General features: G+C 43.0%; 2 protein-coding genes across 5 annotated transcripts; both read right to left on the bottom strand.

Moving 5' to 3' along the window:
* Positions 1 to 109: 109 nt before the first annotated feature.
* Positions 110 to 22,179, bottom strand: LOC139538952 (cyclic AMP-dependent transcription factor ATF-2-like). 2 transcript variants are annotated; one of them, XM_071341541.1, is made up of 11 exons: positions 22,129 to 22,179; positions 21,890 to 21,957; positions 21,307 to 21,397; positions 20,561 to 20,679; positions 20,318 to 20,446; positions 19,242 to 19,405; positions 18,761 to 18,866; positions 12,827 to 12,862; positions 12,030 to 12,265; positions 7,707 to 7,809; positions 110 to 153 (listed from the first exon to the last, which is right to left on the bottom strand). In XM_071341541.1, the coding sequence occupies exons 3-10, from the start codon at positions 21,353 to 21,355 to the stop codon at positions 7,800 to 7,802; spliced, it is 849 nt and encodes a 282-aa protein (XP_071197642.1). In that variant the 5' UTR covers positions 21,356 to 21,397; positions 21,890 to 21,957; positions 22,129 to 22,179; the 3' UTR covers positions 110 to 153; positions 7,707 to 7,799. The 2 variants fall into 2 exon arrangements, with proteins under 2 accessions (XP_071197642.1, XP_071197643.1); XM_071341542.1 differs by lacking the exon at positions 22,129 to 22,179 and having other exon boundaries at positions 21,890 to 22,118.
* Positions 22,180 to 23,419: 1,240 nt separating this feature from the next.
* Positions 23,420 to 25,601, bottom strand: LOC139538953 (ATP synthase F(0) complex subunit C2, mitochondrial-like). 3 transcript variants are annotated; one of them, XM_071341545.1, is made up of 5 exons: positions 25,468 to 25,601; positions 25,177 to 25,272; positions 24,182 to 24,256; positions 23,825 to 24,015; positions 23,420 to 23,705 (listed from the first exon to the last, which is right to left on the bottom strand). In XM_071341545.1, the coding sequence occupies exons 2-5, from the start codon at positions 25,213 to 25,215 to the stop codon at positions 23,591 to 23,593; spliced, it is 420 nt and encodes a 139-aa protein (XP_071197646.1). In that variant the 5' UTR covers positions 25,216 to 25,272; positions 25,468 to 25,601; the 3' UTR covers positions 23,420 to 23,590. The 3 variants fall into 3 exon arrangements, with proteins under 3 accessions (XP_071197646.1, XP_071197645.1, XP_071197647.1); XM_071341544.1 differs by having other exon boundaries at positions 25,381 to 25,507; XM_071341546.1 differs by having other exon boundaries at positions 25,429 to 25,474.
* Between the last annotated feature and the right edge of the window lie 548 nt (positions 25,602 to 26,149).

Raw genomic sequence — 26,149 nt, forward strand, 5'->3', positions numbered from 1 at the left:
TGGTTGGGACGGGGGCCGAAGCGAGGGCGGAGACCGCAGGGGTCATGGAGGAGGAGCTGACTCCGTTGGATATGGTGACGGAGCTGTGCTGGATGGCCTCGCTCTGAAGGCTGTCTGGGACTGACATCTCCTCACAGCTGTCCTCCTCAGACGCTGCAAACACACAGTGAACACACAGTGAACACACAGTGAACACACAGTGAACACACAGTGAACACACAGTGAACACATACTGAACACACAGTGAACACACAGTGAACACATACTGAACACACAGTGAACACACATACTGAACACACAGTGAACACACATACTGAACACACAGTGAACACACATACTGAACACACAGTGAACACATACTGAACACACAGTGAACACACATACTGAACACACAGTGAACACACATACTGAACACACAGTGAACACACATACTGAACACACAGTGAACACACAGTGAACACACAGTGAACACACATACTGAACACACAGTGAACACACAGTGAACACACAGTGAACACACAGTGAACACACAGTGAACACACAGTGAACACATACTGAACCACAGTGAACACACATACTGAACACACATACTGAACACACAGTGAACACACAGTGAACACACAGTGAACACACATACTGAACACACAGTGAACACACATACTGAACACATACTGAACACACATACTGAACACACATACTGAACACACAGTGAACACACAGTGAACACACAGTGAACACACAGTGAACACACATACTGAACACACAGTGTGTCTAAAAAAAGCCTATTTTGGCTTTGTGGTTTGATCATTACGTTTTTTTATACAGTACATCTACTGCAGCAATAGTGCTTGCTAAAGTACAACAATTAATCAAAATGGATAGCTTATATTCAATACACTGTGCTGATATTCCAAAACAGGATCAGGAGTAGGGTTGCTAAGGCAGGATATATTACTGGAAACTTTTAAAAGTTAATCAGTCAACTACAATCATTTTTTTTAACTTTCAAAAACATTTCAGGAATTTTATCAGTGGCCTGTTTGGGAACTACAGATTATCAAATCAAATCAAATTGTATTTGTCACAAGTGCCGAATACAACGCCTTTTAAGTGAAATACTTCCTTACAAGCCCCTAACCACCAGTGAAGTAAAATTTTTTTTAAAAATACAGATAAAAGTAACAAGTAATTAAAGAGCAGCAGTGAAATAACAATAGCGAGACTATATACAGGGTGGTACCTATACAGAATCAATGTGCGGGTATGTGACTGTGGTGGTATGTAAACAGCTACAAAGAATACAGATGAAAACCCTCTCGGTAGGTAGTGTGGTCCACAGCTTATCATGAGATACACGGGATGCTGGCCTTCGAGGCAGAGTTGCAAAGAAAAAGCCATATCTCAGACTGGCCAATAAGAAGAAAAGATTAAGACGGGCCAAAGAACACAGACGAACTCTGCCTAGAGGGCCAGCATCCTGGAGTCGCCTCTTCACTGTTGACGTTGAGACTGGTGTTTTGCGGGTACTATTTACTGAAGATGCCAGTTGAGGACTTGAGGCATCTGTTTCTCAAACTAGACACTCTAATGTACTTGTCCTCCAGTTGTGCACCGGGGCCTCCCACTTCTCTTTCTATTTTTGTTTGAGCGGTCCTGTGAAGGGAGTAGTACACAGCTTTGTACGAGATCTTCAGTTTCTTGGCAATTTCTCGCATGGAATAGCCTTCATATCTCAGAACAAGAATAGACTGACGCGTTTCAGAAGTTCTTTGTTTCTAGCCATTTTAAGCCTGTAATCGAACCCACAAATGCTGATGCTCCAGATACTCAACTAGTCTAAAAAAGGCGAGATGTATTGCTTCCTTAATCAGAACAACAGTTTTCAGCTGTGCTAACATAATTGCAAAAGGGTTTTCTAATGATCAATTAGCCTTTTAAAATGCTAAACTTGGATTAGCTAACACAATGTGCCATTGGAACACAGGAGTGATGGTTGCTGATAATGGGCCTCCGTACGCCTATGTAGATATTCCATTAAAAAAAAATAAAAAAATCTGCCATTTCCAGCTTTGCTTTTCTTTCAAAAACAAGGACATTTCCTCGTGACCCCAAACTTTTCAACGGTAGTGTACATGAATACAATGTTACCATAGATTGCAATGGATTTTGGTAAATTACTGGGATCTTTGCAACCCTAATTAGGAGTAACCTCCGTTGGCCAATCTATTTAGAACTGATACAGTGCATTTGGAAAATATCTTGACTTTTTCCACATTTTGAAATTTTTGCAAATGTATAAAACATTTTTTTTACTGAAATATCACATTTACATAAGTATTCAGACCCTTTACTCAGTCATTTGTTGAAGCAACTTTGACAGCGGATACAGCCTCGAGTCTTCATGGGTATGAAGCAACAAATCAAAGTTTATCACATGCGCCGAATACAACAGGTGTGGACCTAACCAACAGCGCAATATTTAAGTAAAAAATAGGTATTAGGTGAACAATAGATAAGTAAAGAAATAAAAAAACAACAGTAAAAAGACAGTGAAAAATAACAGTAGCGAGGATATATACAGTAGCGAGGCTATAGCAGTAGCGAGGCTATATACAGGCACCGGTTAGTTGGGCTGATTGAGGTAGTATGTACATGTAGGTATGGTTAAAGTGACTATGCATATATGATAAACAGAGAGTAGCAGTAGAGTAAAAGAGGGGTGGGGGACACACAATGCAAATAGTCCGGGTAGCCAATATGCGGGGGCACCGGTTAGTCGGGCTAATTGAGGTAGTATGTACATGAAAGTGACTATGCATATATGATAAACAGAGAGCAGCAGCAGCGTAAAAGAGGGGTTGGGGAGGGGCACAATGCAAATAGTCCAGGTAGCCATTTGATTACCTGTTCAGGAGTCTTATGGCTTGGAGGTAAAAGCTGCTGAGAATCCTTTTGGTCCTAGACTTGGCGCTCCGGTACCGCTTTCCAAGCATGGCACACCTGTATTTGGAGAGTTTCTCCCATTCTTCTCTGCAGATCCTCTCAAGATCAATCAGGTTAGATGGGGAGCATCGCTGCACAGCTATATTCAGGTCTCTCCAGAGATGTTCAATCGGGTTCAAGTCTGGGCTCTGGCTGGGCCACTCAAGGACATTCAGAAACTTGTCCCAAAGCAACTCCTGCCTTGTCTTGGCTATGTGCTTAGGGTCGTTGTCCTGTTGGAAGGTGAACCTTCGCCCCAGTCTGAGGGGCTGAGCACTCTGGAGCAGGTTTTCATCAAGGATCTCTGTACTTTGCACAGTTCATCTTTCCCTCGATCCTGACTAGTCTCCCAGTCCCTGCTGCTGAAAAACATCCCCACAGCATGATGCTACCACCACCATGCTTCACCGTAGGGATAGCGCCAAGTTTCCTGAGGATTTGTATTTATTTAATCAATTTTAGAATACGGCTGTAACGTCACAAAATGTGGAAGTCGTCAAGGGGTCTGAATACTTTCAGAATGCACTGTATGTACTATCCTAGGCCTATTTTGTCAAGGCCTCTTACAATTTTTGCCTTTAATTAAAGTTAAACTACAATGTCAATTTAAACCAAAGTCATAAGGGGACGTTATATTATGGGGTTCGTGGCAGTGATTCCCAATCCTCACTGCGTTCTCATTCGTTTTTTCCTACCTTGCCAACTACTGTAACAGATGATTACAGCACCTGATTTTAATGATGCTCACACTGGAAAATACACAAGGCTTAATCTCGAAATGCCACCAACTGCTAGGCAGTTGTATTGAATTAACTGGATCCTGACTCAATCATGCTCTGACTCAAAAAGGAATGAGGAAGACCACTATGATAATTAATATAGCTTATGATAGGTAGTCAGTTGAAATGACACTAGGTAATTAATGATTGGGCTTGGTATTTGAGAACGTAAGACACAGATCCCGAAAAGTTGCAATAATATTGCATTTAAAAAGGCCCTCTGTGTGGGAGGGCTCCCGCTGCCTTCGTACTGACCACACTTTGATCAGGTGATTTAGTGCAAATCGCTCTGACATTTGTCCCTGCATAAGGCTGACCCCAGAGTAAATCATAAGGCTGACCCCAGAGTAAATCATAAGGTTGACCCCAGAGTAAATCATAAGGTTGAGCCCAGAGTAAATCATAAGGTTGAGCCCAGAGTAAATCATAAGGCTGACCCCAGAGTAAATCAGCCTGGTCTTTTTGTACATATTCCATTGTGTATTATTACTCTTAATGGCATTAAGCACAGGAGCGGAAGGCTGATATTTTATCATACGCAGCTTTACTGGTTCCCCTAAGCAGCCCTTTACATTATTTCTGATGTGGTTTTTACCAGAAGCAAATGGACAATTTGGTGTGCCAAGAGGAAGCACGGCCTGGTATGTTTGTAGGGTAGGCTGGGTAATTTCCTCCCACCTGCTGTAGCTGAGTGCCTGGACCTGAGCCTGGGGTTGGATAATGAAACATGTTACCAGACAGAGACGGAGGATGCTGGGAGCCCGGGGTTGGATAATGAAACGTTACCAGACAGAGACGTAGGATGCTGGGAGCCCGGGGCTGGATAATGAAACATGTTACCGGACAGAGACGGAGGATGCTGGAGCAAGATTGAGCTTTTCCCTGATGTGGAAACTGCCTGGAAATTCTTTCATGATGGTTTTTCCCAAATAGTAAACAAACATGCCCCATTCCGCAGGTTCAGGGTTAAAGGGCGGGATAATCCATGGTTTTCTTCGGAGCTGTCTGTTATTATTCATGACCGTAATCTAGCCTGGGCTAAAGCAAGGAAATCTTGTTCTGATGCTGATTGGCTTATTTTTAGGCAGTTAAGAAACAAGTGTTCTTTTCTTCTCAGGAAGGCCAAGTCTGAATTGTTATGTCTGTTACCACTGATAACCTGAATGACCCTAGAGTTTCAGACGGCTTTTAAGTCTATGTCTGGAAACAGTGATGTTAACGAATTACCGTCGTGTGTATTGAAGGACTTTGTTGCTGTATATGACAAAACTGAAATTCTGAATTGTTTCAATGAGCACTTTGTATCATCTGGTAGGCAGTTTGATTCAGTGTCCGCTGTCTCTGTACAACCCTGTGTGGATGAACCAGTGAGAGCTGGTCAAACTTGTAGCTTGTTGCCATTCTCAGTGCAGGTGGTACATAAAGCCCTGAAATCCTTAGATCAAAGAAAGCCTGCAGGTCCTGATCTTTTGGATCCCTGCTTTTTAAATCTGGCAGCTGATTTCATAGCTGAACCACTTACATATCTGTTCAATCTAACCCTGGAATGTAATGAAATTCCAAAGATCTGGAGATCAAACTCTTTAAAAAATTATAGGCCAATCTCTAAGCTGTCACCCCTGGTGAAAATACTTGAAACCCTTGTGAGTGAACAGCTAAAAGAGTTTTTATTTACTAACATGTTACCAGACAGAGACGTAGGATGCTGGGAGCCCGGGGCTGGATAATGAAACAAATCAAATCAAATCAAATTTTATTAGTCACATACACATGGTTAGCAGATGTTAATGCGAGTGTAGCGAAATGCTTGTGCTTCTAGTTCCGACAATGCAGTAATAACCAACAAGTAATCTAACCTAACAATTCCACAACTACTACCTTATACACACACAAGTGTAAAGGGATAAAGAATATGTACATAAAGATATATGAATGAGTGGTGGTACAGAACGGCATAGGCAAGATGCAGTAGATGGTATAGAGTACGGTATATACATATGAGATGAGTACTGTAGGGTATGTAAACATAAAGTGGCATAGTTTAAAGTGGCTAGTGGTACATGTATTACATAAAGATGGCAAGATGCAGTAGATGCATGTTACCAGACAGAGACGAAGGATGCTGGGAGGCCGGGGCTGGATAATGAAACATGTTACCGGACAGAGACAAAGTATGTAGGGAGCCCGGGGCTGGATAATGAAACATGTTACCAGACAGAGACAAAGTATGTAGGGAGCCCGGGGCTGGATAATGAAACATGTTACCGGACAGAGACGGAGGATGCTGGGAGCCCGGGGCTGGATAATGAAACATGTTACTGGACAGAGAGAAAGTATGTAGGGAGCCCGGGGCTGGATAATGAAACATGTTACCGGACAGAGACAAAGTATGTAGGGAGCCCGGGGCTGGATAATGAAACATGTTACCGGACAGAGACGGAGGATGCTGGGAGCCCGGGGCTGGATAATGAAACATGTTACCGGACAGAGACGGAGGATGCTGGGAGCCCGGGACTGGATAATGAAACATGTTACCGGACAGAGACAAAGTATGTAGGGAGCCCGGGACTGGATAATGAAACATGTTACCAGACATAAGGAAGGATGCAGCATTTTTTTGTCACAGTATTGACAGTATAGTAGAGCATGTACAGGCTGATGTTGTCTACCACAACCTCACCTTTCAAAAATAGAATGCTTCCGTAAAGTAACAGGATGAGTCGAGTCTATTTTCTCCACTGTATCAACTAGCTGCAAGGGATCATCCTTCACAGAGGTCTAAGAAGCTGGGGGGACATTCTATATACCTGAGAAAGATTATTATTTTACCTTTATTTAACTAGCCAAGTCAGTTAAGAACAAATTCTTATTTACAATGACGGCCTAGGAACAGTGGGTTAACTGCCTTGTTCAGGGGTAGAACAACAGATTTTGACCTTGTCAGCTCTGGGATTCAATCTAGCAACCTTTCGGTTACTGGCCCACCGCTCTAACCACTAGGCTACCTGCCGCCCCAAAAGATGACCCAATTCATCCACAAATCGTAGTCGAGAAACAATCTCAGACAACCAAATGATTCTCGTCTGTGACAGGTCAATACAGCCTGGGAGCCATTCAGCCATCAGTCCCAGAATAAGCACGAGGCGTGTCAGCTATGGTTAACAATAGGAACGCAGGATGAACAGCAGAGCTGCGGCATCTCTCATTGACAAAGCTCCACGGTCTTGTCAAGCTCTCCTCTCAGCAATAATGGACTCATCTTGGAGGAAATCATTGTCAATCCAATCCAGACGTGGCTCTGGATTACACATTCTGCATATTGACCCATCAAAGAGAGATGGTTAGGTATGAGCTCAAAGCTGACAAAAAAAATCTAGATTCTAAAACACAGAGAGGCAAATGGGGCTGAAATGGTGGAAATTAAAAAGTATAACATGTTCTTACAGAAGTGCTTACACAATGACTGATGACACCTGGCAGCCAATATGTTTTACAACAAGCACCTGAGAAACAGGCACTGCTGGGCAAAGTGAGTCAACCATCGTCTCCCAACTGACAACAGCAAATTTAAATGAAGAGGCTGGATATGACAGACACGATGCACAGATTTGCAACATTAAAGAATAAAAACATAAAAAATTGGAGCTTAACGTATATCTGCTAATGCCTTCACTCATGTAGGCTTCCATAAAGATGAAGGTAAACCACATTTAAAACAATATGACACCTCAAAACACATGACTTGCCTAGATACAAAAAAGGCATACGAATAGCTCAATTTCTCAGAAGTTTTTCAAAGAGAGAACGGCCTTATGTGTCAATAGCTCAGGAGGTTTTGGCCCTGGCGATGAGTGAGACGTGTCCCTCTGGCGAGCGGTTAGCAGGGCTGGTTTTGGATGTATTTAGCGGGCGGCCCCGGGGTGAGAGTAATGGAACATTACTCACTGTGATAGGCAGATTTCTTCTTCTTGGCGGTTACAGGACAATCTTTATCAGCCAGAAGATACTTCAGCTGATCCACTTCATTTCTCAGCAGGGTCACTTCATTCTGCCAGAGGGGAAACAGACAACACACAATCAATAAAACATTCTCATACAGACTTATAGTACATTAGGAAAGTATTCAGACCCATTGACTTTTTCCACGTTTTGTTACGTTACATCCTTGTTCTATCCCACAGCTGAAAAAAACTTCCATAAAATAAGCCATGAAGTCGAAGGAATTGTTCGTAGAGCTCCGAGACAGGATTGTGTCGAAGCACAGATCTGGTGAAGGGTACCAAAACATTTCGGCAGCATTGAAGGTCCCTAAAAACACAGTGGCCTCCATCATTCTTAAATGGAAGACGTTTGGAGACCACCCTTATCTTCCTAGAGCTGACCAAACAGGGGAGAAGGACCTTGGTCAGGGAGGTAACTAAGAACCCTACGGTCACTCTGACAGAGCTCCAGAGTAACTCTGTGGAGATGGGAGAACCTTCCAGAAGGACAACCATCTCTTCAGCACTCCACCAATCAGGCCTTTACGGTAGAGTGGCCAGAAGCAACTCTGCAGCAAAAGGCACATTACATGCCGCTTGGAGTTTGCCAAAAGGCACCTAAAGGACTCTCAGACCATGAGAAACAAGATTCTCTGGCCTGATGAAACCAAGATTCAACTCTTTGGCCTGAATGCCAAGCCTCACGTCTGGAGGAGACCTGGCACCATCCCTACGGTGAAGCATGGTGGTGGCAGCATCATGCTGTGGGGATGTTTTTCAGCAGCAGGGACTGGGAGACTAGTCAGGATCGGGTAAAAGATGAACAGAGTAAAGTACAGAGAGATTATTGATGAAAACCTGCTCCAGAGCGATCAGGACCTCAGACTGGGGCGAAGGTTCACCTTCCAACAGAACAACGACCCTAAGCACACAGCCAAGACAATGCAGGACTGGCATCAGGACAAGTTTCTGAATGTCCTTGAGCCAGAGCTGGCCGCCCGGCCAAAACTTCCTAGAGCTGGCCGCCCGGCCAAACTGAGCAATCAGGGGAGAAGGCGTTGGTCAGGGAGGTGATGGTCACTCTGACAGAGCCCAGCCAGAGCCCGGACTTGAACCTGATCAATAAATCAAATGTTTTATAAAGCCCTTTTTACATCAGCCGATGTCACAAATCTAACATCTCTGGAGAGACCTGAAAATAGCTGTGCAGTGACGCTCCCCATCCAACCTGACAGAGCTTGAGAGAATCTGCAGAGAATTGGAGAAACTCCCCAAATTCAGGTGTGCCAAGCTTGTAGCGTCATAACCAAGACTCGAGGCTGTAATCGCTGCCAAAGGTTCCTCAACAAAATACTGAGTAAAAGGGTCTGAATACTTATGTAAATGTCATATTTAAGTGTTTTAATTTTGAAAACCTGTTTTTGCTTTTTCATTATGGGTATTGTGTGTAGATTGATGAGGGGGGAAAAAACAATTTAATCCATTTTAGAATAAGGCTGTAACGTAACAAAATGTGGAAAAAGTCAAGGGGTCTGAATACTTTCCAAATGCACTGTACATACTGGAACTTGGGTCTGATAACCATTGGTATACCATGTCTCTGATTGAAACACAGAGGCTAAACCTTCACGATCCCTAACCTTATGAGGAGCGTGATTTGCCAAACCATCAGCCAGCCATTTCCCAGTTCTGAAAAGTGAAAGCATTCAGGCTGTGATGGGACTTTAGCTACTATTTTCCCAGTACCAAAACCATAATTATTTTTTATTTGACAAAGGGAGATGAACCTCATTTAACCACAAGTTATTTCTTTCTCCTTGTCTGGTACATATGACCATTACATTACCTCACACCAGTCTGTATGAGAGGTCCATACAACCCATTACATTATCTCCTATTCCCCCCCAAACCATGAAGAAGAACAGACACTGGGAAAGGTAACTGGATAACGGATGGCAGGTGAATAAAGGACGTTGTTAATTATTATTATAATTATGTCCCTTTACTGGCTCTAAACACAAATTGTCAGGTGGTCAGCTCTTCAGAATGTCAGCACCACTTTGTTGATTCTGCTGTAAGGACTCCTGTGTCCTTACAGCCCCTGTGGGAGCGAGGGATTCAGCATGCCGTAAAGAGAGGCCACATTACGCTCACGGTGACACCCAGCCATGAATAAAGAATGGTACCAACACATCTCCCGAGAGCAACTTCTCCCAACCATCCAGGAACAGTTTGGTGACGAACAATGCCTTTTCCAGCATGATGGAGCACCTTGCCATAAGGCAAAAGTGATAACTAAGTGGCTCGGGGAACAAAACATCGATATTTTGGGTCCATGGCCAGGAAACTCCCCAGACCTTAATCCCATTGAGAACTTATGGTCAATCCTCAAGAGGCGGGTGGACAAACAAAAACCCACAAATTCTGACAAACTCCAAGCATTGATTATGCAAGAATGGGCTGCCATCAGTCAGGATGTGGCCCAGAAGTTAATTGACAGCATCCCAGGGTGGATTGCAGAAGTCTTAAAAAAGAAGGGTCAACACTGCAAATATTGACTCTTTGCATCAACTTCATGCAATTGTCAATAAAAGCCTTTGACACTTATGAAATGCTTGTAATTATACTTCAGTATTCCATAGTAATATCTGACAAAAATATCTAAAGACACCTGAAGCAGCAAACTTTGTGGAAATTAATATTTGTGTCATTCTCAAAACTTTTGGCCACGACTGTACATACTTTAACACAACGGGGATGTGTTTTGATATGGCATTACAAACAGTTCTGAGGTCGTAACGTTAACGGGGAGAAAAACGACAGGCCGAAGCAAGACTATGAAAGAGTCACAGGAGTGAAATGAAAGCAATCAATCCAGCGAGATTTAAGTGAGAAGTGGACTTTGCACCTCTCAAAACACAGGAAATGGATGGCTGAAAAACACAGGAAATGGATGGCTGAAAAACACAGGAAATGGATGGCTGAAAAACACAGGAAATGGATGGCTGAAAAACACAGGAAATGGATGGCTGAAAAACACAGGAAATGGATGGCTGAAAAACACAGGAAATGGATGGCTGAAAAACACAGGAAATGGATGGCTGAAAAACACAGGAAATGGATGGCTGAAAAACACAGGAAATGGATGGCTGAAAAACACAGGAAATAGATGGCTTAAAAACACAGGAAAAGGATGGCTTAAAAACACAGGAAAAGGATGGCTTAAAAACACAGGAAAAGGATGGCTTAAAAACACAGGAAATAGATGGCTTAAAAAACACAGGAAATAGATGGCTTAAAAAACACAGGAAATAGATGGCTTAAAAAACACAGGAAATAGATGGCTTAAAAAACACAGGAAATAGATGGCTTAAAAAACACAGGAAATAGATGGCTGAAAAATGCGCGTCGCTAGTGTCAGTGATAAATAGGAGCGTGCGCACCACAGTGCACATATAAATAGGCTACGTGGCCCGCGCATCACACTTTGGAGTCAGGACGTGAAGAGAACATTATTGTTCCATGTATGAATGGTGATGAAATATAATTAATAAATCGTTAAGTATGATTAAGACTAATGTACCAATGAATTTGGAAATTATATATTGCCTTTCTACATTGTTGAACCAGTTTATTGGTTGCGATTTCCAATTTGGTAATTTTATGGTCCTGGGAGGATCCAAGTGCTTATATGTACCTGTTGAGCTCCTGACAGATTCCATTTGGTTTCTCAATGGGAGGCTGTGCAGTCTTGCCCTCTACCTGTATCCGTTCAGATTGGACAGGTTAAGCCTGATACGGAGGCTATATCTTTTGGGCTACTGCCCGTGAATATCTGGTAAATCTACTTGTATATTTAGTATGATATGGCTCTTTCACCATTGTATCACCAAGACCTGTAAATAAATGTACACTCCGAGCACGTTAACCTGCCTTGCCTTCTGCTGATTTCATGCCCTTATGACTATTACAAGGTCCCTATTTTACAATGACATCATCAAAATGTGTTACAGATAAAATCATGAAAAGGGCTGTCTGGTAGCCTCAATACATAGACACAGATCTGTACTTGAACAAAGCGTCGCATGTATAGATTTCTTTTTTTTTTTTTTTTTACTTGACTTGAGACTTGATTTGAAAAAACAACAACTTGTGACTCGACTTGACTTGCTCTTTGAATGCACGACTTGGACTTGACTCGAGACTTAACCCGTTCTACTTGGGACTCGACTTGAGACATGGACCTTGTGACTTGCTTGAAACTCGAATAATAGTGACTTGGTCTCACCTCTGTCTAATACCGACTGGGAGTATACCTGTAGTTGTCCGTTCATAGAGTTGAGGTCCTGAGTCTTCTTCTCCAGGGTAGACACCCAGGCCTTCCTCTTCTGTCTGCAGCGGGACACCGCTGCTCGGTTGCGTTCCAGGAACTTGCGCCTCTTCTCGTCTGGGTCTTCGCTGGTGGCTCTGCGTTGCCGGCCCCCCTGTGGTTGTGGTGTGCTGGGCAGGGGGCGCCTCGGACGCCTGGTATAGAGACCAGAATGAGCAGCACACATCAGAACCAAACTATCAAAGCTCTATAACCCAGAGACTACAACATACTGTATCTAATGGAAAAACAAACCCTCATTATCACAGAGGGTTGTATAGAGCAGGGGTTTCTTCGTACCAAAGTTTGGGAACCACTGATATAGAGTAATATCATGTAGAATTCATAAAGGTAATACTGTACACTGATACATGTACTTCAAATGACTGTAGTTGTGGAATGGCCGAACTAAGCATAGCCCCCTCTAATGGCCAGTTGTGGTAGTGTACACACAGAGGTGGAGGTGGCAGGCTGATGGAGGGGCTGGGGGCAGGGTTCCTCAAGCGGGGCAGGGGGAGGGACAGGTGATGGGTCTGGATCAGGGAAAGGGGTCAAGGCTGGAGCCAGGGCTGGGTGCAGGGTTCCTCACGCGGGGCAGGGGGAGGGACAGGTGATGGGTCTGGATCAGGGAAAGGGGTCAAGGCTGGAGCCAGGGCTGGGGCTGCAGTGTGGGTCACAACACTGCTCTGGACAACACCAGCATCTCCATTGGTTACCTGAGGGAGCTGCTGGCTCAGTACTGCTTTCAGCTTCTAGCGGGAGAAAAGAACACAAGCCACGAGATAAAACTTTTGTGCAATGTAGAGATGTTATGTTTGAGTTGAAACCAAAATCTTGACTATGTTCATAGATCAATGAGAAAAATCCCAAAATATGAAACCAAAATCATACATTCTGTACGAAACAAACATTCTACATTCTGTACGAAACCAACATTCTACACTGCTCAAAAAAATAAAGGGAACACTTAAACAACACAATGTAACTCCAAGTCAATCACACTTCTGTGAAATCAAACTGTCCACTTAGGAAGCAACACTGATTGACAATAAATTTCACATGCTGTTGTGCAAATGAAAAAAAGGTGGAAATTATAGGCAATTAGCAAGACACCCCCAATAAAGGAGTGGTTCTGCAGGTGGTGACAACAGACCACTTCTCAGTTCCTATGCTTCCTGGCTGATGTTTTGGTCACTTTTGAATGTTGGCGGTGCTTTCACTCTAGTGGTAGCATGAGACGGAGTCTACAACCCACACAAGTGGCTCAGGTAGTGCAGCTCATCCAGGATGGCACATCACGTCTGTCAGCGTAGCGTCCAGAGCATGGAGGCGCTACCAGGAGACAGGCCAGTACATCAGGAGACGTGGAGGAGGCCGTAGGAGGGCAACAACCCAGCAGCAGGACCGCTACCTCCGCCTTTGTGCAAGGAGGAGCACTGCCAAAGCCCTGCAAAATGACCTCCAGCAGGCCACAAAGTATTAAGACCCCTTGACTTTTCCACATTTTGTTACGTTACAGCCTTAATCTAAAATTAATCTAAAAAGATTGCTCATCAATTTACACAAATACCCCATAATCACAAGGGAAAAAAGGTTTAGACATTTTTGCAAATGTATTAAAACTAAAAAACACCTTATTTACATAAGTATTCAGACCCTTTGCAATGAGACTTGAAATTGAGCTCCGGTGCATCCTGTTTCCATTGATCATCCTTGAGATGTTTCCACAACTTGACTGGAGTCCACCTGTGGTAAATTCAATTGATTGGACATGATTTGCAAAGGCACACACCTGTCTATATAAGGTCCCACAGTTGACAGTGCATGTCAGAGCAGAAATCAAGACATCAGATTGAAGGAATTGTCAGTAGACCTCCGAGACAGGATTGTGTCAAGGCACAGATCTGGGGTACCAAAACATTTCTGCATCATTGAAGGTCCCCAAGAACACAGTGGCCTCCATTTTTAAATGGAAGAAGTTTGGAACCACCAAGACTCTTCCTAGAGCTGGCCACCCAGCCAAACTGAGCCATCGGGGGAGAAGGACCTTGGTCAGGGACTTGACCAAGAACCCTACAGTCACTCTGACAGAGCTCCAGAGTTCCTCTGGATATGGGAGAACCTTCCAGAAGGACAACCTTCTCTGCAGCACTCCACCAATCAGGCCTTTATGGTAGAGTGGCCAGACAGAAGCCACTCCTCAGTAAATAGCACATGACAACCCGCTTGGAGTTTACCAAAAAGGCACCTAAAGGACTCTCAGACCATGAGACACAAGATTCTCTGGTCTGATGAAAACAAGATTGAACTCTTTAGCCTGAAGGCCAAGCGTCACATCTGGAGTAAACCTGGCAACATCCCTATGGTGATGCAGTGGTGGCAGCATGACACTGCGGGAATTTTTTCCAGCGGCAAGGACTGGGAGACTAGTCAGGATCGAGGGAAAGATTAAAAGGAGCAGTACAGAGAGCTCCTTGATGAAAACCTGCTCCAGAGCACTCAGCACCTCAGACGGGGGCGAAGGTTCACCTTCCAAAAGACAACGACCCTAAGCACACAGCCAATACAAGAAGGAGTGGCTTCGGGACAAGTCTCTGCATATCCTTGAGTGTCCCAGCCAGAGCCCGGACTTGAACCTGATCGAACATCTCTGGAGAGACCTGAAAATAGCTATGCAGTGACGCTCCCCATCCAACCTGACAGAGCTTGAGAGGATCTGCAAAGAAGAATGGGAGAAACTCCCCAAATACAGGTGTGCCAAGCTTGTATCGTCATACCCAATAAGACTCGAGGCTGTAATCGCTGCCAAAGATGCTTCAACAAGGTACTGAGTAAAGGGTCTGAATCACTTATGTACATTTGTGATATTTCAGTTTATTTTATACATTTGCAAAAAAAAAAAAAATCTGTTTTTGCTTTGTCATTATGGGATATTGTGTACAGATTGGTGAGAAGAAAAAAAAAACTATGTAACCAATTTTAGAACAAGGCTGTAAAGTAACCAAATGTGGAAAAAGTCAAGGGGTCTGAAAACTTTCCCGAAAGCACTGTATATATGGAGACTGCTTAATGCCAAATAAAAGGATTTAAATACATGTCAGAAAAACAAACATTTCCTGATATTTATTATATCTCTCAGGTATAGTAGAGACACTTCAGGACAAACTTCCTTTTGATGTTGTTTTGGGAATATCTTTTTTTTACTTCAAGGGGTCTTACAATTAGCCAAATTATCCTTGGTATGACTTTCTTAAAACAATTCCAGATAGCTTAGTAGAACCTCCCCCTCCCCCGACTTAGACAGGGTTTAGACTTATGGGTTTTAAACTCCGTCCCCCACCTCACCCAATCTTAAACTCAAGCTAATACACAGGGCCAGAAGCCGGAGACTCTACTAACACACAGGGCCAGAGGCTCTACTAACACACAGGGCCAGAGACTCTACTAACACACAGGGCCAGAGACTCTACTAACACACAGGGCCAGAGACTCTACTAACACACAGGGCCAGAGATTCTACTAATACACAGGGCCAGAGACACTACTAATACACAGGGCCAGAGGCCGGAGACTCTACTAATACACAGGGCCAGAGGCCGGAGACTCTACTAATACACAGGGCCAGAGGCCGGAGACTCTACTAATACACAGGGCCAGAGGCCGGAGACTCTACTAATACACAGGGCCAGAGGCTCTACTAATACACAGGGCCAGAGGCCGGAGACTCTACTAATACACAGGGCCAGAGGCCGGAGACTCTACTAATACACAGGGCCAGAGGCCGGAGACTCTACTAATACACAGGGCCAGAGGCCGGAGACTCTACTAATACACAGGGCCAGAGGCCGGAGACTCTACTAATACACAGGGCCAGAGGCCGGAGACTCTACTAATACACAGGGCCAGAGGCCGGAGACTCTACTAATACACAGGGCCAGAGGCCGGAGACTCTACTAATACACAGGGCCAGAAGATGGAGACACTACTAATACACAGGTCCAGAGGCCGGAGACTCTACTAATACACAGGTCCAGAGAATGGAGACACTACATTTTGAGGTGGAATTAGCCCAAAGTATTCACTACATTGTCTGTACTGTAAATGTAGAGTACATAACATTACATTGTGGATCAATTTTTATATTACACATTTGAGGGAGTTGGGGCATGATGTTAGGTACACAAGAGAAACATTACCAGCTTAGCTTATGATTGGAGAGCTTGTGGCGAGTGGGGTCCAGGGATTCCAGGGCCGTTAGGCACTACAGTGACGGGTCTGACAAACTGACAGCACAGACACACACAGAGACAAGCACAAGGAGAATTATCTTTCCCAGTTAGAAGTAGGCAGCTCCCTCCCCATCCCCTCCCAATGTACACACACACACAGCGCCGTACGCTCAGAGTTTTCCTCATATCTCAGCCACATTAGGCTGGATGGCCTGTCTGTGTGGAGAATACATAGAGATGCACCATGCACGCTAATGAGCTCCTGCCCGTCTGTGTGGAGAACACATGAAGAGAGAGGCTGAGCAAAAAGGTGAGGGATGGCGAGAGACGAGCGGGAAGGCCAGAGCTGGGATCTCCTGACAATGATATGGATGGAAAAAGGGAGAGAAGAGTGGATGGAAAAAGGGAGAGAAGAGGAGGCCCAGCAGGGGGATCTCTTCTTCTCTTTTTTGATCAGTGTTCCCCACAGACTGGGAGAAATTAGGTGTTTTCTCCACCATCAGCAGATAATCATATTCTGCTCAGCGTTCCCCACAGATAATCATATTCTGCTCAGCGTTCCCCACAGATAATCATATCCTGCTCAGCGTTCCCCACAGATAATCATATCCTGCTCAGCGTTCCCCACAGATAATCATCTTCTGCTCAGCGTTCCCCACAGATAATCATATCCTGCTCAGCGTTCCCCACAGATAATCATATTCTGCTCAGCGTTCCCCACAGATAATCATATTCTGCTCAGCGTTCCCCACAGATAATCATATCCTGCTCAGCGTTCCCCACAGATAATCATATTCTGCTCAGCGTTCCCCACAGATAATCATCTTCTGCTCAGCGTTCCCCACAGATAATCATATCCTGCTCAGCGTTCCCCACAGATAATCATATTCTGCTCAGCGTTCCCCACAGATAATCATATTCTGCTCAGCGTTCCCCACAGATAATCATATTCTGCTCAGCGTTCCCCACAGATAATCATATCCTGCTCAGTGTTCCCCACAGATAATCATATTCTGCTCAGCGTTCCCCACAGATAATCATATTCTGCTCAGCGTTCCCCACAGATAATCATCTTCTGCTCAGTGTTCCCCACAGATAATCATCTTCTGCTCAGTGTTCCCCACAGATAATCATCTTCTGCTCAGTGTTCCCCACAGATAATCATCTTCTGCTCAGTGTTCCCCACAGATAATCATCTTCTGCTCAGTGTTCCTCACAGATAATCATATTCTGCTCAGTGTTCCCCACAGATAATCATCTTCTGCTCAGTGTTCCCCACAGATAATCATCTTCTGCTCAGTGTTCCCCACAGATAATCATCTTCTGCTCAGTGTTCCCCACAGATAATCATATTCTGCTCACTGTTCCTCACAGATAATCATATTCTGCTCAGTGTTCCCCACAGATAATCATATTCTGCTCAGCGTTCCCCACAGATAATCATGTCCTGCTCAGTGTTCCCCACAGATAATCATCTTCTGCTCAGTGTTCCCCACAGATAATCATATCCTGCTCAGCGTTCCCCACAGATAATCATATTCTGCTCAGTGTTTCCCACAGATAATCAGGGCCAGAGAGAAGGAGGCAGGGACCCTTTCTGTATATCATCATTCAGCCAGACAAGGGGGGGGGGGGGGGGGTACTAGGGACAGGGAGACGTGGCTCTGGGGGAACCAGGGAGACGTGGCTCTGGGGGAACCAGGGACAGAGAGACATCCATATCATAGGTGCTATAGAAATATGAGCTAATATCCTCAACGGACACTGAAACGTGATATCCAGATCATCATGTTAATTGATTGTGACACACATCAGGCATAGTCCATCCAGTCTGCCAGAAGTCAAGTGTGGTGATTCAAATTGTACAAGGACAAATGGCAGTGAGGCACTCTGGATGGGGCCAAGTAACCATTTGGCCTACTCAATGTCTTTGCCATGGTGACATACAGCTGCTCTCTTCTAAGGCACATTAGATCCCCCATCACCCCCTGCCTATGCAACACATGCCAAAGACACTTGTGCCAAAGCAGTAAATGGGGACCTCTAGGGGCGGAATGCAGATAAATGACATTAACTACTGGAACGTGCCTATAGGCCTAGTGGAAATGTGCCCGAGTGATTGGGAAAGGGGTAAGGGGGGGATACCTAGTCAGAAGTACAACTGAATGCATTCAACTGAAATGTGTCTTCCGTATTTAACCCAACCCCTGTGAATCAGAGGTGCGGGGTCTGCCATAATCGACATCCACCTATTCGGCGCCCGGGGAACAGTGCCTTGCTCAGGGGCAGAATGACAGATTTTTACCTTGTCAGCTCGGGGAATCGATCCAGCAGCTGGCCCAACGCTCTAACAGCTCATTGGAAATCAACACATTCAAAATACACAATGGAACTCCATAAAACAAGACTTGCAATACTTACAGGAACGGCGGTTGGAATGTGTACACTGGATGCGATGGTTAATGGGATAGCGACGGGCATGGTCTGTCCATTAGGCAGCTGAAAGAGTACAGGGAAAGAGAGAAGACTGGAGAGAAGACAAAAGACACTATGGGTTACACAACAAACAGCAATTATATAGTTTTTCAAAAATATATAATTTAAGAACATTATGATACACTTTACACTACAATATTGTTTTATTAATAAACTTAACAGGCAATCAAAGGAACATAACAGCCTAATTAAATGGATTTGTATTCATACAATATGGTACCAGTCCTGGTCACAGACATCAAAACAAAGAGTAAACTTTTCAATTAACCATCTGACCACGAAATGCAATATCATAAAGACATATTAGCACAAAAACTAATCCAAGAAAGAAATCAAGCAAAAAAAAAAAACATTTAAAAATTTGACCAAAAAATGACTAAATAAAGTTATATTTTGAGTTACTTACACTATTGGCCTTTTAGAGGATGAGGCTTGGGTAATTACAGAGCTAGATGTTGGCGATGTGAGAGCTTGCTCTATAACAACACTAGCGTCTGAGGTTGATAGAAGTACATTGGGGACTTGGAGGGATGCAGGATGGACTATAGTAGAGCTTGGCAGTGAGGACGGCTGCAAAGATAACACCATACGAGACCTTAGCTGCGTTAATAGTTCAATCAAAACCATTTTCTAGATTTCAACTATGAAATAATACCCTAGTTTTGTCTAACTCCTGTAATACAGTTTAAAAAGATAAGAGTACTAACTGATAATCAAATAGTTATTATGGGTCTGGTGTACAAAATATAGCCCAAAGTGATTTCTTTATCCAAACCATTTCTACAGATCTGGTAGTAATGTGTTCGTTTTGTTAAGGAGTGAAACCATCCATCAAAGCAGTGTGGAAGAGAATCAGTGTTTCATCAGATGAAACATGACAGTGAGACTATTCAACGGAAGACAAAGCTCCCAGAAAAAAAGTCGTTAGTCTGAAGAAACTATTCAAAAAAGGTGGTGCAAATGAGTATAAACCTCATTCTGAGATGACAAAATATTTTAAACTGTAGATCAACTCCAATACACTGGGTGGTCATAACGGAGAACAATTCACTCTGAGCTTATTGCAATGTTGTTGAGCAACATCTCTGACAAGCCATTCATTTGGGGTTTCACGGATACCCGTATGACCAGAATTATGGCAGTACGTCTGTATAGTTAGCCTACATGGTAGCAAAGACAATTGCTTTTTTCAGCAATCACATCTGCAGTGTTACTCAACATTCAAGTAACACTGTTTGAAATTAATCAAACTGTTTAAGGTTTAATATAAACCTGGATATTCAAAAGGTGAGACAATAGTTGTTTATAAATGTCCAAAATGTATGTCAAGACCTAGAATTGCCCCACAGACAACTGATGCCGGTGTCACAAGCAACTAATATTGAGAAACTAGTAACTAGCAACTAAAACTAGGATCTAGCCTACATTTATATCAACTAATTCACCTGGATATCACTGTATGAAGTAAACCAAATTCTTTACCTTGTCATCCCTTGTTGTAGATTCCGGATGGGGCAGAGGGCGGTCCCGGTGTGCCGCCACAGCTGAGTGGTCCTCAATTTTGTTTTGTATGATCATCGGTGTGGCAAGAGGCGACAAATCCAAGGGCATCTACATGTCAGAAACAAATGTCAACAGATCAGATAAGATCAAATCTGAAGGAACCTGTACTACGAATGTAAAGAGCATTATTCTTGACAGAACCACTGATTAGTAACTAGTCACCTTTTTGATGTCAGCCACAGCAGTTATTTTGAAGTAATGTTCCATAGGACTGGTAAGCTCGTTGAAGAGTCCAACTTCCTCACAGTTCTTCAAAAAGCGTGCAGGTGTTCGCGTTTGGTCTGCAACAGAAGGCAATCTCTCTCACACATCACTTGAATGAATTCTATCACTTAGCAGTGGTGTAAAGTACTTAAGTAAAAAATAATTTCAAGTTCTACTTAAGTTGTTTTTTGAGGGAATCTGTACTTTACTATTTTGACAACTTTTACTTCACTACATTCCTAAAGAAAAGATGGTACTGTTTACTCCATACATTTTCCGTGACAACCCAAAGTACTCGTTACATTTTGAATGCTTAGCAGGACAGGAAAATTGTGAAAGTAATGGACTTATCAAGAGAACACCTGGTCATCCCTACTGCCTATGGTCTGGCAGACTCACTAAACACAAATGCATATTTTGTCAATATTGTCTGAGTGTTGGTGTGCCCCTGGCTATCCATACATTAAAAAACAAGAAAATAGTGCGATCTGCTTCCTTAATATAAGGAATTTGAAATTATTTATACTTTTACTTTTGATACATAAGTATATTTCAAACCAAATACTTTTAGACGTTTACTCAAGTAGTATTTTACTGGGTGACTTTCTATTAAGGTATCTTTACTTTTACTCAAGTATGACAACTGAGTACTTTATCCACCACTGTCACTTAGTAATTGATTTGAAGCCCCTTGTAGTGCTTACCGGCTACTATGACACTGTTGCCTCTTGCTGGACCAAACTTTAGTGTCATCTCATGTTTGTGGACAGCCAATTGGTCTTCATTTGTAAATCGCTATGAAAAGATGATAAACATATACTTTAAACATATAACCACAAAGCAAACCACAGGGACTTTTAAAACATACCTGACCACATCCAGGTGCAGAACATAAGAACAGTTTGTCATCACTCATATATAGGAATTCCTTTTATACCCTGGAATAAATAAAAAAATATATGATTTGTACTTTAGTAGGTAGAACATTCCAGATGAATGTTCCTCGCCTTATAGGCTCTTTCAAATATGTTATCTTGGGGACAAAGCTTATTGATGGCAAGTTGGCAACTGCCTCTGGTAAATGCATGGTCTTTTTCAATCAGGAGTGAGACATTGTTGGGGTTAGAAAAAAAACCATCTCTATCAAAATGGTTAGCGGAAACTCAAATTATGAAAGATGACACTCTACGTCATAGTGCGCTTATTCAGAAGAAACAGTTGAAAGCCAATTACTTAGAATTACAAAACATGCGCACAAAACAATGTGCGGTGGTTTTGTTTACACACCCCTCCTCCGCACACCAACTAGCGCGCTCGTCCTATCCACACCGCCTTCAGTCAGGGTAACTTAACATCTGCAAGCATAGTACGGTCGCCATATTAACTCTATTTACTAATGTTAATACATGAAGGACGTGCATTTATCACAGACTCGTTTTTCTTAACACTTAAATCCCCACTAATGGCAATAAATCAGTACACGTGCGATATCTTTGCGTACAATCGCCTTGACTTCGTGCACTTACCCACCAGCACAACCCTTCGTATCAAAATCCCTCGTCTGTGCAACTCTCGCGAGAGCAGCATCTCCACCGTACAGACAGCAACCGCAATTTTATAGAAATGAAGAAAAATGAGCACATGAATGAATAAATGAATACATTTTAGAATATGGTCGATTTCAATTATCTTTGTGGCTAGTCATGAGAATAAATGCTGTGATAATTCCAACGACCTTATATGGATGTAGCAGAGATTTGGTGCTTGCAGTATTCCAGGCCAATGCCAACCAACCACAATGAAACAAAACATTTCATAAAGCACACACACAAGCTTCCAGATTATTAGAGGATCCAATCTTGAATGAAGTGCTTGGTGAGCAAAGGAACGATCGACAAGGGGGTCCAGGTGAACAAGGAGTTCTTCAGTTTATGGAAGAACAAACAACTAAAGTTGAAGGCAGTGGGGAATGAATCCCACCAGAACAGTGAGAATTTATTACAGAAGTCTCCTACAAACAAAAGGTAAATGCTATTATCATCTGTGGGGTGGAGAAATTACCTCCACTGGAACACAGGTAAACACCAAACACAACATTTGTCCAAAATGAAAGCGAAAAGGAGAAATCTTGTTGGACGATATCAGGTAGTACCATCCTCAGTTAAATGTTTTCTGTTGTGCCGACTGAACATAACCCTGAACATAACCAGGAGCCGGGGTATGAAGGGTGACCCATCTCCAGAAACTACACGGCATTTGTATGAGAATATTGGAATTATCTTTCAAAATCGTTGCATCAATGACACTATGGATGAATTTCCTCTGGACCCATCCAATTTGGCAATATATTGGATCTGGTGTTCTCAGGTGTCTTAAATCTCTAAGTGATAAGCCAATATTATGCAAGCTTAACATGAACCAAAAACGAATGTAAAATTGTCAAGGGAATCATATCAAGACCTGCAGGCATTTGACAGACTACGCACGTTCATTCAGAGTATCCCAAATAAACTGGACCAGTGACCACTATTTAGCACCATCAAATTGTCTAGGTTTATTTAATGCCATTTACAAAAGCAAGCATTCACTTGCTGCCTACTTACATACTTCTATAGAACTGCACTTGAACCAACAAAAGCATCAATGTGGACCCACAGAAGCGAACATGATGCATTGGAAAATGGAAAATGCGCCAGACTGATTTACAGTAAGTTAAGCAGTTCCTTTGTATAATTCCATGCTGACATTCAATAGAAGCTAGTTGTCTTCATGATTGTAGTGAAACATAATTCCCAACAGAAAACATACTGCCATATGTCAAATACATGCATTTTAATGATGTAATTTCTTACATTTTTACAAAACATGTTTTTGTTATTTTGACTTGAAAATATACATTTCCATGATACCAACACAGAACATTTTTGGTAGACACTAAAATATGTAGTCACATCAGTAATTACAGTGTTTCTATGAACAATAGATTTGTTACATAGCAAACAAGATTAAGAAGGCAACCATCAAACAGAATAGACCCATGGCTTCAGACAGGGCGAATCCCAGGATAGCATAGGAGAACAGCTGCTGCTTCAGAGATGGGTTCCTGCAAAACACAACACAAACCATTTCTATGTAAAAGTCAGCTTTGAATCATATTTTTTTTCCTGAAACCTGACATTGACAAGCACATATCTAGGCATCTATTTGTAGAAGTGGACTTACCTGGCATATCCAATAATGAGACTGCCAAACACTGTTCCAATTCCAGCACCGGATCCAGCCACTCCGACCGTGGCTGCTCCAGCACCAATGAACTTAGCGGCTGTGTCGATGTCCCTGCTCACAGCACTGGACTGGAAGCCTCTCAGTGCTACTTGGGCGAAGGGGCTCTGTGGCATGAGGGCTACATTGTTCTGAAAAACAAAGCAAGCCTCTTTTTAATGATGGGTAAAGCACTCCTACATCATGGACCATTAGGGGGCTTGAAAACTTCCTGCATCAATGACCATTAGGAGGATTGAAAACATTGCATTGTATTCCACAGTGAAGAGCTACAGCAAGAAGAGCGTCTTTCCTCACCTCTGTGTTGACCTCGGGCCTGGACATCATACAGGCAGACAAGGGTCTGTAAAGAGTCCGGGAGCCAGCACGGACCTGCACCAGGGACAAGGACAAAACTGAGTGAAAAAAAAAAAAGCACAAATATTTTGCCTACACGGAAGATCTTGAAGGCAATAAATAAAATGACAAATGAAGTGCACACGAAGGTTCAAAGTTCAAGACAAGTAAACTCCTAAGTGTTATGGTTCCCACCGTGAAAGGCAGAACAAGTGCACCTTGACAGTAGCTAGCCACTGTCATTGTGGTTGTGGAACATCATAGAGCTGTACCAAGACATTACAATTCGTTAATTCCAACATCATAGCTACTTTCCCAGCTTAGTCATCAAAAAAGTATTTAAGATTCGTTCCTCAACGCCACCTGGTAACAGTAACGTTACAAGGATAAAACACTAACCTGCTGAGTGCACTTTGCACAAGCTAATGTCAAACAGTTACGTTACCAGTAAAACACCCTGTTCCGACATGTTTTACCTGAACATGTAATGTTTCTAGTCAAGTAAAACATGACCTTGGGCAGAGAGCCCCAAACACAAAAAGGTGACAGCTCAAGAAAGAAAAGCAGGCCAGAGGGTTAACTAGCGTAGCTATGTCACAAGCTAGGTAACGTTACAGATAGACTTGGATGCTGAAGCAAGCCAAGTGTCATGTTGACCTTATTCATAGCTAACTAACGTTAGGCTATAGCTAAAAAGCCTGCTAGCTAGTTCCGGCTTAGAGTATAGAATGTGCAAACAGCTAGGAAACTAAAATAGTGTCACTTACATAATCATAAACGTTAACTAGTTAACGGTAGCAAGTAAGCTAACGTTCGTTGGCTAGTTAGCGTTAGCCAATACCCTTGTCAGACAGTTCCATTCAAGTTCAACACAGGCCCATACGAATACAACCGGAGAATATGAATTCAGATGTAAGATAAATAATGGTTTCAACAGATTGATGAAAATAACTCACCAGAGCCGGCGTAGAGACGAACTTTGCGCAGGCGTACATTTTCAATTTACTCTGTTTTAACCTGGTCGGTCAAATTTGATTGAAGCCCGGGTCTTTCTGTGAAGACAATACAGATAAGGTCAATAGGTTTGTAAATGCACAACGATACAAAAAAATTATGACAGCCCAATGTACACAATAATCCGTTCAATATGTAATCCTCACTTGTATTGTGCTACGTGTTGTTTTAACGAAGGATTAAAAAGGATTTACAATGGACAATTCTTAGATAGCCCTCCTTTCGACACTTACCGACTGCAGAAGGTCGAACCACAGTACACACAGATGGTACAAACGAGGTAGATATTTCACCGTATATATAAATGTGAAGCATCCGGTTGGCGTTTCCACTCAACACCAAATGTGGTGATGAGAGGAAGTCCAGTGACCGGCAGTGGGAGAAGATGGATTTTGGCCGACATTCTGCTAATTTTCTCATCGATTAAACATTTGCTTTCCATACAATTTTCTGTTTCCAAAAATAGATTATGTAACAAACAGAGTGGGCTGCGTTTGAAGACTTTGTAGATTTACCCTTTGCCAAAAAAGTGCGTTGTTTTGGAGTGCAAGGGCGAATTGAGTTATCGCACAGACAGAGACTAGGCGTTCCCTACCGGAAATATGCAAATAAATGCTGAAACGCACAAATAGGATCTCACAATCACGTGCTTGGCTCAGCCCACCTCCTTGCTTGTTCTGCCCACTATGTTTCATTTGCTCCCATTGGAAACGACAGGCTCTAGTCTATCTTGAGGTAGTTATAAAATCTTCGGTATAGTAGTGCGGCTGCGCAAATCGGTGTTTATAGATTCCCGGATGAAGATTTTGCGACAATGAAAGTGGCATCGCATTAGTGGAAAACAATACTTTTCCCAAGGCAGGCCTGTTTGTAGCTAGATATGTTTGAGTCGCTTCCGGGGCAGTTTTAGAATTT

Source organism: Salvelinus alpinus, chromosome 14 (assembly GCF_045679555.1).
Source record: "Salvelinus alpinus chromosome 14, SLU_Salpinus.1, whole genome shotgun sequence".
Classification (NCBI taxonomy): Eukaryota; Metazoa; Chordata; class Actinopteri; order Salmoniformes; family Salmonidae; genus Salvelinus; species Salvelinus alpinus.